This window comes from Carassius auratus, chromosome 40 (genome assembly GCF_003368295.1).
Source record: "Carassius auratus strain Wakin chromosome 40, ASM336829v1, whole genome shotgun sequence".
Lineage (NCBI taxonomy): Eukaryota > Metazoa > Chordata > Actinopteri > Cypriniformes > Cyprinidae > Carassius > Carassius auratus.
In genome coordinates this window covers 5,887,428-5,900,942 of record NC_039282.1, presented here as the reverse complement: position 1 = coordinate 5,900,942, position 13,515 = coordinate 5,887,428, and the positions used below count along the sequence as shown (strand labels likewise).

The 13,515-nt window shown below is 36.1% G+C and overlaps 1 protein-coding gene across 2 annotated transcripts in view; it reads left to right on the top strand.

The window, feature by feature from the left end:
* Nucleotides 1-245: 245 nt before the first annotated feature.
* esamb (endothelial cell adhesion molecule b) overlaps nucleotides 246-13,515 on the top strand; it is a 32,124-nt gene continuing 18,854 nt past the window's right edge. For both annotated transcript variants that reach the window (XM_026226213.1, XM_026226212.1), the window contains exon 1: nucleotides 246-667. In XM_026226213.1, the coding sequence (XP_026081998.1) occupies nucleotides 601-667 (67 nt within the window). In that variant the 5' untranslated portion in view covers nucleotides 246-600. The remainder of the gene's footprint in view (nucleotides 668-13,515) is intronic.

Sequence of the window (13,515 nt, the reverse complement as noted above, 5' to 3'; positions counted from 1 at the left end):
TTTCAGAGTCTCAATAGATTTAAATAGTTCAACAGTGTGATGTTCCACTGCATGTGGCTATTAATCATTATATTGAATATATATTTTTATATTAAATTAAATTTAGAAATTAATTTTTATTATTATTATTAATTGGCTATTCGTAAAGAATAGTAGCTACAGAGAGGAAATGTTCGAGGAGCGCTCGTGACACCTGTAGGCTGAAAGGGGCGTGGCTTCAGCACACATTAGTCTTGCGAGGGGATTCACGCTCAGGTGACAGACGCGACTGGTACCGTCCAACAACAGCCAGAAACTTCACTTATGAGTGAAAATGCTAGCGTAACTTTTCGAAGAGAGTTTATTTAGAAAAAAAGAACCACCAAAGCATTCCAAAGAGCCCTTCTCCAGATGCCGTCCGCTGCACGGATGAGAAAAGAAGAGGGAAGGGGATTACATTTACAAGCGGGAGTCTAGTTCTTCTGTCGGGGTTGAGTACACAAAATTTTAATTGTAACAACAGAGAGAAGGCGGGAGACAGCTAAGAATAAGAAGAGCGCGGAGTGACTATCGCTGGATGCTGTATGAGTTGTCGCCCGAGCGGAGGCTTCATGACGGGCGATGGAGATGCTGATGGACTGGAGACCTCCAACATTTCTGCTCCTCGCCTGGTTGTGCGTGCTTCCTGGTAAGAGAAATTGGAAGAGAAATATCAGCTAACTGTGTGCAATACTGCATTCTCAAAATCCATGTAGGCAACGTATGTTATGTTGAGCGAACTGTGAGTTAAAAGGGACTGTGTCATAAGTAAAGTCTCAAATCAAATACTTTTGTTCATCTTAGATGATGCATTCATTTTATACAGTTAGATATTGTAGCTAAATGTGTTGAGGGAGAGACCCAATAACAATAGAATCAATAAGAGAATCAGTAATAATAAAATAACCCATGTAAAAGTCCTCATAATTTGTTTGTAGTTATTAAATATTATTTAAGAAATTGATATTTATTCCTTACTAACAGATGTTATCCTGATGTACGGCCATTGCTCTTCTTTGCCTAATGGGAAGTCATCACATTAAGCCTTACTATCTTGAATCCTGATTGTCCCTTATAGTAAATCAGGTGGTAAAATGAAGATTGACACAGTAAAACCATTTGTAGCCAACACCTAAAAGTAGTTGCAGTGTATTCAGGTGTCGTGATATGACTATTGTCCTGATTAATCTCCAACAAGCTTCAAGTCAGAGGATCTTGTAATCCGCTGAATTAGTCTGGCATTTTTACAAGCAAGAACAAGGTACGAATACACTCTCAGTGCTGGCTGACAAGTTACAACTGTGCCATTTTGCTACAGATTTCGTTCCTTGAGCTTCAAAACTCCCAATTCATCGACAAAGTAGAATATACTAAAATTGCATTCACATGCCCTCATAGCCTCTTGGATGTTTTGAAACGTAGGGAGCCTTATTAAACTGGTATTGGTTGCTTTGTCAGGGTTTTGGTCTGTGTTTCCAACATGGCAAGTTGCTGATGTGGTACTGTTTCTGTTCCTCCAGGGAGGCACCGTTATTGCATTATATGGAGAGTGTGCCATATAATGGGGAAACTGCCAGATGACATTGCTGTAGCCTGCAAACATTTAGTGGTTTTGTTTGACCTATCGTGTGTGGCCCCAAAAGGATATTGCCACACCATACATGCCGCCTTGCAAAATTACTACATTGCACAGTTCATTATTATTATTATTATTTTTTTTTTGTGGTAGCCAAATACTATAGAATACTATAGAGTGTGTAGAATACTATGCTTGATACTGAACTTATTTCATTTTTTGAGAAACATTAAAGAACTAGTTCACCCAATAAAATGAAAATGGTTTAACAGTTTACTCACCCATAAGACTTTGATCTTCAAAACGAATATTAAAATATTTTTTAAGAATCCTGAGACATTTCTGTCCCTCCATTGAAAGTTCAGGTAAGATATTACTCAGGTAAGATCCAACTTATAAAGTCCATGGATGGGTTAAATGCAGAGCACAAATTCTGAGTATGGGACACCATACTCGGACACACGTCACTTCACTTTTACTTTCAACAAATGTCTGAAGTGATAAGAGATATTCTCAAAATGTGTAGAGCTAACTGACTGATCTAAGTAATGTAATGCGATATGATTGGTTTATATCAGTGATTCCCAACCTTTTTCAACTCGCGGCCCACACAACCGAACACATATGTTTGTGTGGCCCACTGCAAACAAAATAACTTAACCCTCTATTGTTGGGTTAATAACTTAGTACTCAGAAGCTAGATTGTTAACTTGTCTTTACTGAATGAACTGGCAATGAACAGAAAATAACTCGGGCTGGCACCGCTTGGCACAACTGCTGTTGGTTCTGTAATCTATGCAGCAAAAATATCTAAGATAAAATGGTGATTTATTCTTAAACAAATCAGCGAGCTTGAATAGGGGAAGCATAGTTACAGTTTAATATTTTTTTTGTTATTAAAAACGTACATGTTTGAGCTTCCATGTTTACCATATTTGATGTGCTCCGTGTGTGTCGATCATTGGTTAGATATGAATAAAAGCTTAAATTAAATCTGTTCATCATATAAATCAATCGTAAATCACAAGACTTTAAGTAAACCACTAGATTCTTATTTCAAGTTAAGTTTTGGTTTCCCGGACTTCAAATGGAGGAAACGGAAACCACTCAGATTTAATTAAAATATATAAACATTTGTGTTTTGAAAATGAACCAAACTCTTTTGTTCACTTAAATGATCCCTTTAAGTCTTGAAGGTGGTCTGAAGGTTACGTTCTGTATGTAGACTGTAAATTTAGACACAATCCCTTATTTAGTATTAACAATGAAACATCAGTTTGGCTTATTAATTCCTGCTGTGAACTAAAATCTTCTGAAAATAAAAATGCCCAGGTTTTGAATGCCATTTATCAAGCGCTTTTTCATCCATACAAGCTTAAATACACTCCATACCGTTTTAAAGGAAAAGCCCCACAGGAGATGGCTTAAGTCCCTTGAAGTGTTCAGCTGTGGTCACTGTGATGCAGGGCTACACCTTCTTGTGTTCCTACAACCTTTGTGCAAATAGTGTTAGTGTAGATCCTTTCCTAGAAGGTGGAAGATAATTGTGTTTGTACTTTAAAAAAGATCGTAATAAATCTAACATTTAATACTTTGCTAAATTATCATCTTTAGCAATTAAAATCTAATCAAATAATTGGTTACTCCAGGCACTAAATCACCTGTAGCAAATTGCGGCATGTTTAAACAAACTGTTTCATCCTCTGTGAAAAGCCAGAGGTGGATAATCAATGGCTGCAATTGAGTGTGGATCACTGGGCCTTCACAACAGAGATCTTTAGAAATGGTAATGCTCACCTACCAGAGGCAATTATGTTTGCCCCCTGCGCAGCAAAGAACATTCAATAGTGGCAAAAATCCATGTTTTATTTCATTAACCCTACCACCGTTCTATTGTTGAAATCAGTCTTTTGATTTGTACTGGTACAGATATTTTTGCATTACTTTCTTGTTGCTTTCACATGTGATGATGTAAATTTGTCCACTAGCTGTGCAAATATACATATGATAAATAATATTTGACCCCGGACCACAATTCCAGTCATAAGGATCAATTTATCGAAATTAAGATTTTTACATAACCTGAAAGCTGAATAAATAAGCAATAAGATTGTTAGGATAGGACAATATTCAACCGAGATACAACTATTTGAAAATCTGGAATCTGAGGGTGCAAAAAAATCTAAATATTGAGAAAGTCACCTTTAAAGTTGTCCAAATGAAGTTCTTAGCCATGAAAAATTAAGTTTTTATATATTTACGGCAGGAAATTTACAAAATATCTTCATGGAACTTGATCTTTACCAAATGTCCTAATGATTTTTGGCATAAAAGAAAAATCAATAACTTTGACCCATACAATGTACAGTAGTTTTGGCAATTATATAACAAATATACCCCAGCGACTTGGTTTTGTGGTCCAAGGTCACATATAGCAAATCTCAGCTGGATGACAAATTTCTGCTGTTATACTACCCATTCCTATTTACATATATCTTGAATTCGCTATATAGTATATCTATATCTCTATATGTGCAGTCCTTAATATCTCCAGGATTTACCAGGAAACTATACAGCTGACAACCATTAAGCCCACATTCATCTGTCAAGAAATATACAGACAAATCTGAGACGAGACAGATTCAGCTCTCATTAATGCTTTTGAAGAGATACAGCATCTCATGTAAGTGCTGCTGTATCACACCTGCAGCCCCGTTGCCCTCCCCCTCTCTCTGGCACCTGCGGGAAGTAAAGCAGTGAAAGGACAGACGCCCCATCATTGAGTTTTCTCAACATGTATTTTAAATAATTATAATTGCAATCTGTTTATAAACTTGCATGCAATTTCAACAGCAGATGAGCATGGCATCATAGTTGCGCTTCCCTCGAGAGCCCGCTGTGTGTTCAAAGGTGCCGGTGTGTCTCTCTCTGGAGCGTAGGCGAGGGCGACGCTGTTTTACAGCAGGTGGAAGTTCAGAGAGTGGATACAGTAATGAGGATCTCTACCATCACAATGAGGCCATGGCTCCTCTGGGCACACTGCTGTGCGCCTCTGTGGGCTTCAGAGACACCTGGGAAACTGCAAACTAGCTGACCACACACTCCAGCATTTGACAAAATATGTCATAGGTACTTCTATATAGTGTCATTGTGTGCTAAGAGTGTGTTTTATGGGGATTATTGGGGAGAAATAGCTATTTCAGCAGGATTAGATACAGAGAAGCTTATCCTTTCATTAGGATGGATGCATCCCTGGCAGTTGGATCAGCTGTCAAGGGCTATATTGATCTAAGTACCACAATAACACATGTGATATTACATGAGGCAGGCGACGCAGAGCTATTTTTAATGTGAATACCACAAAGTGTGTGCTTTATAGTACCATGGCCATCGCTAGGATTGCTGGGCTCTGTGCACTGAATTTGCTATGGGGCCCCCTCAAATCACATTCTGTACGGGGTGGGGGTCACGAATGAAAAAATAAATTTTTTTTAGAATGGTCGCTATTGTAAGATCATGTTCATTGATGGGGGGGTTTGAGATCAGCCCCCCCCACCCCCCCCCCCCCTCGCCATGGGTGTCTGTTACTCTGTTCCACTGTTACCCCCTGTCCGGCACCCCTGTGTAGGATTAATGTACAGTAGTGAAATTGTACAAAAAAGTTACGGTAAAATGGCAGCTGTGGTTCTCTGATTTTTACTGTAGAAACGACTGTAGAACTGTAGGTGCAGTTTAGATTTATCATATTTTTACAGTATGTGTGTGTGTATAAATGAATGAATGTATGAATAAATAAATACAGACATACATACATAATAATCCTTAAATACTAAAAACAATGTTGATATACCATATTACTAAAATCTGATCAATAATAATAAAATAAATATTAAAATTATATAAAAAAATATATAAAATACATCAAATAATTTTTTTTACCATTTTAATATAATAAAATAATACTAACTAGCTTACTAGCTTACTAACTAACTGGCTAAAAAACACAAGTGGTAAAGAAAGGGCCACTTTATGAATCAGAGTTCACAAGTAGTTTGTCCACAAGCTGAGGGAAATCCTAATATACAGACATACGCACAAATACAAAAAAAAAAACAAGAAGAAACAGTTATTTCAGTGGTAAACCATCACATGTGAGCTCACTGAGGACATTTTAGGAAGGTCAATTTATGTTTTTTCACTGTATATTATAAGATTACTTTTACTTTTGAATATCCTACAACTTCACAGTATTTTGCTGTAAAATTACATTAAATGTCAAATTAGGTTTATTACAATTTTTCATAGAGTAAGGAAATATACTATTAACCAATTATCATTACTTTAGGATTTTACTGTTGAAATATGTTTATTTTTATAGTGCAATATATTTATATTTTTGACCAGTAGTCTAAACCATGTTCATGTAACCTGCTAAACATGATTCTAGAAAAGGGCAAGACTGGACCTGGAGGCACATAATCCCTGTTACCCTGGATAGTCCGAGGGTACGGACAGAAATCTTGTTTTTTTTGGGAGTAGTGACCTGGATTTAGGCAGGCCAGACCTGGTCGAGTGAGGCCAATAAGGGCCTAAAGGATCTGATCCGGGCCAGCCACCTCAGAATACACCAGGAGCAGCTGTTGCACCTTGCAGATTAACGCCACTGATTGTTTTAAGCTTTCATCTGCCCCCCTCCTCGCTCTCACTCTTTCTGATCTGCGACGGAGTCGTCCGTTCCCTTCTCACTTATCGCGGCGGAGCATAACATCTCTCCCCCATCTCTCCTGAGCTCTTATTAAGCCTCCCCCTGCCCTGGCGCTACATCTGTGCAGCTGATCCACATCCGTCCGTCCATCCTTCATCGCACTGATGCTACTTGACACACATCTTGTAAGGAGAGCTGTGTGTGTTTAACTCTTATCTAGAAGAGCTTTTTATTACGTCGTCCCTCTGATAGTAGTAGCAATTACTCTGATGTGCCCGAGGATGAGAAATGGTCATGTGAGATAATATCAAAGGTGGAAGAGGTTGGTCACGCTGTGCACCCATCACCTGCAAATGTAATTAGGTAGAATAATCAGGCATGATGGGACTGATCTCAGAGTAATCTGTGTGGGGCAGCATTCCTGCAGCATGAAGCACAGCAATGATTTCATTCTGAATCCCCCAAATAGTAGTTAAAATTCAAAGACATGCTTATGTGCTCATATTTAGTACAACATTATTTTGCGAGTGTGATATTGCCTGTGACAGTTTTATAAACAAAACATTTTCATAATATTGAAGGTTTAGACAAAATATATACTGAAGAATTGGACATAATATCCTTAGTTTAGAAAGATTTTATTTTTTAGAGATACACACACACACACACACACACAGAATTGAATAATTAAATGAACCGATTAAATACATGAAATTGACCAAAATTCTACTTTGTTATGTCTCTGGAATAAATTACAGTTAAAATACAAAGCATTCAGTATAACATGCACAAATATTTTACATTATTACAATTTTACTGTGTTTTTAATCATATCAATTCAGCTTAGTGACCATAAGAGACTTCTTAAAAAAAAAATCTTACTGAGCCCAAACAATGTTTAATTTTATAAAGACATTTGTGCAGAATATTTAAATATATATATATATATATATATATATATATATATATATATATATATATATATATATATACTGTATATAAAAAAAAATTACCTCAGGCTCCATAGCCAATTCGGCCTGCTGGAAGTTTGTTGTCATCTTTAAAGTTGTGTTACCTTCTGATTTCTATGTCAGGCCTCAATTTTCCCCAGCTTGGTTGCTAAATTGATGTAGTCCCAGTTCCACGCACAGAGCAGCGTCTGTGAAACCTGCTTGGACCTGATAAGCTCGGCATCCTAGTCTGTGGAGGTTTGGAGTGCTCTACATTCTGATGTGGAAATTGTGCTGTGTACATTGGGCTCAGTGCTGTTTATTAACCATTTGCCCTTAATAATACTGATTGTCAAAGTTTGTAACATAAAGCCTGATAAAAAGCAGTAAAATGCTGCCATCAGTTTCCATAGTTACAGTATGTTCCATAAGCAGAGCAGATAAGAGCTTCTGTTATGGTAAAGAGCGGCTCTCTATTGTGCTTTAGAAATGAGAAGTAAGCAGGCTCCTTGGTAGTCCTTTTTCTCCCTAAAGATTGAATTGCATTTATCTGGCTTATAATATAAACGGCTTCCACATGAACATGAAGTTCGCTGGAGTTTTTTATCTTTCCTTCTAACACATGCACGGTTTCTATTGATATCGATTTGGGTGTTTATCTTATTTCAATTATAGCTAGAGTGGAATAGATATATGAAACATCCATACCAAATTAGATCCTCTATGGAAAATAACCCATAAAAAAACGAAAAACTTCCTTTCTGTGCTATTTTGTGCCGTTTTTTGCAGTGAAAATTTACCTTTTTATTCTTCAAAATTACTGAATATGAACTAAAATTGCAAAATTTCTTGTGATTTTCATCCCAATTTGAGTGTGATTTTAGGATTGAAATGCATTTCTATTCAGGCTTCCCTCATAGACTTTCTTTGAGGCAAATGAAGTAGTGTTTTGGTGAGCATCTATTATTTCTGAGCGGCAGACTGTTACTGTCAAGCGGAGAAGCATGATGGTAATACTTGGGAAAATGTGTGACTACATTAAATGCTTTTTAGGGCATTCAGTTCTAGCAAGACCCCACTTTGCTGTTACTTTAGGGACAGTAACCCATAGTGTCTTTGTTTAGCTAAGGTGAATATGTCTCATGCAAATATATTGCGAATACAGTACATCTTTCATGCACTAAGAAAACATTATAGAATTTAAAGTGAACTGATGGTGTGATCAATTATTTAGGGAAACGTGTTTCCTCATCATCAGACCCCCACATTTAAGCCTGTAAAGAATTTGGTCATTGGAGGGGAAGAATATTATTATTCTTTAAAAAAAAAAAAAAGTTTTCCTGTCCAAAATATATGGCAAATTCTGACAAAACAGGACATTTATCCATCATAGCTGGTGTGATGAAGTTCCTTTTTTTTTCAACACAGATGGCACTTTTTATAGACAGCATGCATCAGACTTGTTTAGCTTAACAACTTCTGTGTTTTCCTCTGATCTATATTAATATTGCATTTGTATTGTGATAATTCCAGGTAATAGATGTCTTATTTTAAAATGTTGGCTGGTAACCTAGATAACCAAGAGTAGATCTGCTGAAATCCTCCTTGTAGCATGTGAAAGGGGGTTTCCACCCACTGAATTAATAGCAATGCCAAATGCAATTGTACTGGGAATTGAAAAGTCACAGATTAAGAAATGTTGTTCGTTAAGGCCAGAATCGGCCTGTCTTTTTCCTCGTAAAGACAGCTTGGGCTGCTAATGGGATTATAGTGTGAAGAGACAGCTTAGCTACATGGACTAAGGAACATCGTCCAATCCCCTAAGGATCCACAGAATGCCCCTGGAAGAAGAAGTCAGGGGGAAGGGTCATCGTTTCTGATCACACTCTTGCACAATGTAACCCACTTACTGTAATCGTACTGGGCGCTAATTGTAGTGTCTTTCACACCACAGAACGACAACAGATCGCCGCTCTACAATACTTACGGTAGCAGAGCTGACTCTTGGCAGCTTTATGAACTGATTTGACAAGCATTATTTATGTATTCAGTAATGATTATATATATATATAACATTTGTACTTTTATTTTCAGTTTTATAATTTTAGTTTAAGCTTTAATGGTAACACTTTAAGGACCAATTCTCACTGTAAGGCATGCATATTACTAGCACTAGTTTATTAGTACTTATAAAGCACATATTAATGCCTTGTTCTGCATACCATATTAGATCCCTTAATCGTATCACATACTTCTATATTTGTATACATTTATTTTCTTTTTAATTGTAATACTATATTAAATTTCAATTCAGTTAAATTCCGATTTATAATTTTGACGTTTTTCGTGTAATATTTATATTTTATGTTATTATAGATTTTTTTTGAGTTACTGAAAATTATTTTTAATGGAAGTCATGGATGGCCATAAATATTCTGAAATCCATACCGGACTAATGCACGTGTGATATGTTAAATATAAAAGCTCAGAGAAACCACCAGTTTTGTAGCAGCATTTTTATAGTGAATCATGTAGAGCACTGAAAATGTATGTTTTTTTCATGTTTTAAATTTAATTCTTTGCAGCTTTCGTGAAAAATACATCGCAAATGCTCAAAATGGACTGAGCATGTCTAATGAGACAAGGTTAATGAGTCAGCGTGATTGTGTCTGATTTAGTATTTATGGTTTTCAAATCCATGATTCAGTAATGATGCGCATGCATCATTATAAATATTTGCATCCATTTTTAGCCTCCTCGTTTTATTGGCCTTGTGTACTGTTGATGCGCTATTTTCATTTTCCTCAAAATATCTTCGTTATGGTCTGTTATACATTTAAGTCAGGAGTAGAAACAATATGTAAATCAACATGAATGAAAACAAGCTCATATAGAAAGGATTGAAAGTATTCCTTGCGCGCATCGGCAGAAAACAAAACACTTTGTGTAGTGAAGAAGTAGACGTGGGCCTAGGTCAGTATGTCAAATTGAATGCACTCGACCACCATCCCTCAGAGCGTTGTTTTCCTCAAATTTAATTTTGTGCTTCCTGACCATGGTCTATTGCAGGACATATAAACCTATTGTACATTTATAGCTTTGAATGAGAGTCTAAAAGGAGCTCTGTCTAATGTCCTTGATGTCCGTGTGCGTCAGTAAACGAACACCTGCAGATTTCAGCAGATTCCTTCAGTCTGAGACAGTGTTGCATTCAGAGAATAAATAGTCTTGTGTTTGAACATAATGCAGAAGTTCATATTTGTAAGGTTATCATTTAAACAGTAACAGGTTCTAATTTGATCTCAGGGTTGCAGACATTTTTGCATTTGAATAAGCTCAAGGCACTGACCAATATTCAACTCATTTTCTTATCCACACATTGCATACTTTGTTTCCAGTTTTGTTTCCATGTCCAGGCAATGTGCGTGCTTACGAGGAAACCTATTACTGTTGTGCCCTTGAGCAAAGCATTTAACCTTAGGTTTGCTCTAGGGAGACTTTTCTGTGATTGGTGTACGCTGTGTTTTGGAAGAAGTCACTAATACTCAGCATGCTGCATTTTTTACATCAAGAATATAGTAAAAACATTAATATTACAAAATGTTTTTGCAATTATATCATTACATTACAGTCTTCAGTGTCACATGATAACATTCTAATATGCTGATTTGATGCTCAAACACACTGAAAAACTTTATACTTAATTGTATTGTCAACAGGCTAGCAGATGTGATGTGTAATATCGGTCTGTTAGTTTTATACTTTTTTCTCTGTTTGTATAACTGCAAAGCAATGTGACAATATGCCTCGCTCTGGGCATCCTGAACTGTCTTTTCAGAACAGTCATAAACATGTCAAGTATTTAATAAGATTCATTCATCTTCCGAACTGATTCCTATAGGAAGCTCATTCCAAGCTCATTCATATATGATTTATCATCAAAAGGCAGTATGTGTCTCCAGAAGCAAAACAAAAGATTTAGGGTCCTCACGTTAATGTGTTTCTCAAGTCCTGTTAAAGCCCCTTCACCTGATTTGCGTCTGTGTTTCCCAGTGCAGTCAAATTCTTTACTTTTGAATGATTATTGAACAATTTGTATAGCGTTTGTTGAGAGGTGCACTGCAGCCGTGAGCCGTCACACAAGTCATGAAAGGGCAGTGTGACGAGAGACATCATTGTGTGCGAAAATGCTATGCTTTGTATACATTATGGATGAAGATTCCCTTTCAACATAAAACTGTTTATGTTTTGTTTTATAACTAGCCATTTAAACCTTGTGTCACTTTAAACTTAATGGGCCACATGTTCAGGTCAGACTAATGATTTCAAAACTATTTTTATTATACACATATCAGAACAGATGCAAAACTTTTTTTCTTTCTTTTTTCTTTTTTATAAATGAATACTTTTATTAGGCTAGGAAGCATTAAATTGATCAAATAGGCACATTTATCATATTACAAAAATTATATTTCAAATAAATGCTTCCCTTTGACCTTTTTAATTAAGAATCCCGGGAAAAAAATTATCACAATTTAAAGCTAAACTATTAATATCACATAAAATAATATCGCAAAACAAAAATATTAAGAACTGTTCTCAATAATGATAATAAGATTTTATTTGCAAATTAGTATGATTTCTGAAGGATCATATGAAACTGAAGACTAAGTAATGGCTGCTGAAAATTCATGGGAAAAAAATATATTATATTAAAATATATTGAAATACAAAACAGTTATTTTAAATTGTAAGTGTTTTTACTTTATAAATGCAGCCTTGCTGAGCATAAGAGACTTCTGTCAAAAACATAAAAAAATCTACCCAAACTTTTAAACAGTATAGTGTAAGCTTCTAAGCTTGCTAGCTACACTTTTCCATTATGTTGATAATGTTTTATAAATCCAAAATTACAAAATGTTGTTTAAATTTGAATTAATCTCATAGGACTGTGTTGCTCACCATATGTTATCTAAATTCCCATCCCCGGAGAGTATTCTAGCAATGGCAACAAATGAAGGCCGATGGTCTGCAGTGGGTTTCAGGTTGGGATGGGACCAAGTTTTTCTAGCTCTCCACTGGAGCGCATGAAGAAACGCTCCATGTTCTGCATGCTAGCTTTGAGCTCCTCGGCTCTTGCTTAGCAACTGTATAAAACACCTGAGCCTCAGCATGGGGTCAACTCTGTCCCACAGCTGTGCGGGGCAGCCCTGTGGGATTTAGGCACAGACGTCTTGCATTCATCCCAGCTCCCAACGGCCATCCTCTTCTTCTAGGTTAGATCAAGCATTTTAGTTTTGTTTGTGAGCCATACCTTCGCATAATAAGGGAATAATGGCAATAAAATATTTTCTGGATAAAAGAGTTGAGAAATCCCCACCAACAGACTTTTTTATTGATATGTCTGGTGCTGTTGGAGAATAATTATTTTATAAGCCTTTATCGATTTCATCTCCATATTGTTGTATATTTTAGAACGTTATTCAGTCAGGAGCAGTAAGTTAAAATGGGGTTAATATTTAGGACACCAACAGCAGTTGGTAAATTATGTGCTGTTACTTTAAGATACAATGCAAAGATCAAATATAATGATACACATCCCATTTCCTTCTCACCTGTTAAAGTTCACTTATTCACTTAAAGACCTAACCTACTGTTTTCAAGGATACTCACCAAGATGGGTATTTTGTCATACTTTTGCGCAGAGATGCGGCTCAATGTGCACACAGAACACAGTGCTTGAGTACTAAATAGAGTTGTCTTATGAGTCTTAACTATGGAAAAAAAAAATGTATAGGTGAAAATTTAGGGTTTAGGGTTTGGGACAGCCACCACCCAGTTGAAAATATCCAATAAATAATTATTTTATACATAGTAAGCTTACTATTTTGTTAAATGTGTTCAAACGTATGAGAAATCTGTGTGTAACTCTAAGGAACGTCACTACCGAACACCTTTTTTCTGCAACTAAGCACAGTATGCAAAAATTCTGTAATGTGATGTAGTCGCTACCAAAGCATTACCGAAAAATGTGCATTCACTACCGAAACATGGGATGTTTTTTTGTTCAATGTATTTTCAAACTAATGAATCCTTAACTTTGAAATCAGTATGATCAACTTTTTGCCTTTTACAAAGAAAAATTGGATTAAAAATACAACAAATCTCATAAATTACTCTTGAAATATTGTTAAAAATTCAATTGTTATTGATTTACCTCTGAAAAAAAAGAATAAAATAGCAAAAAAACAACGAAAACGAACACA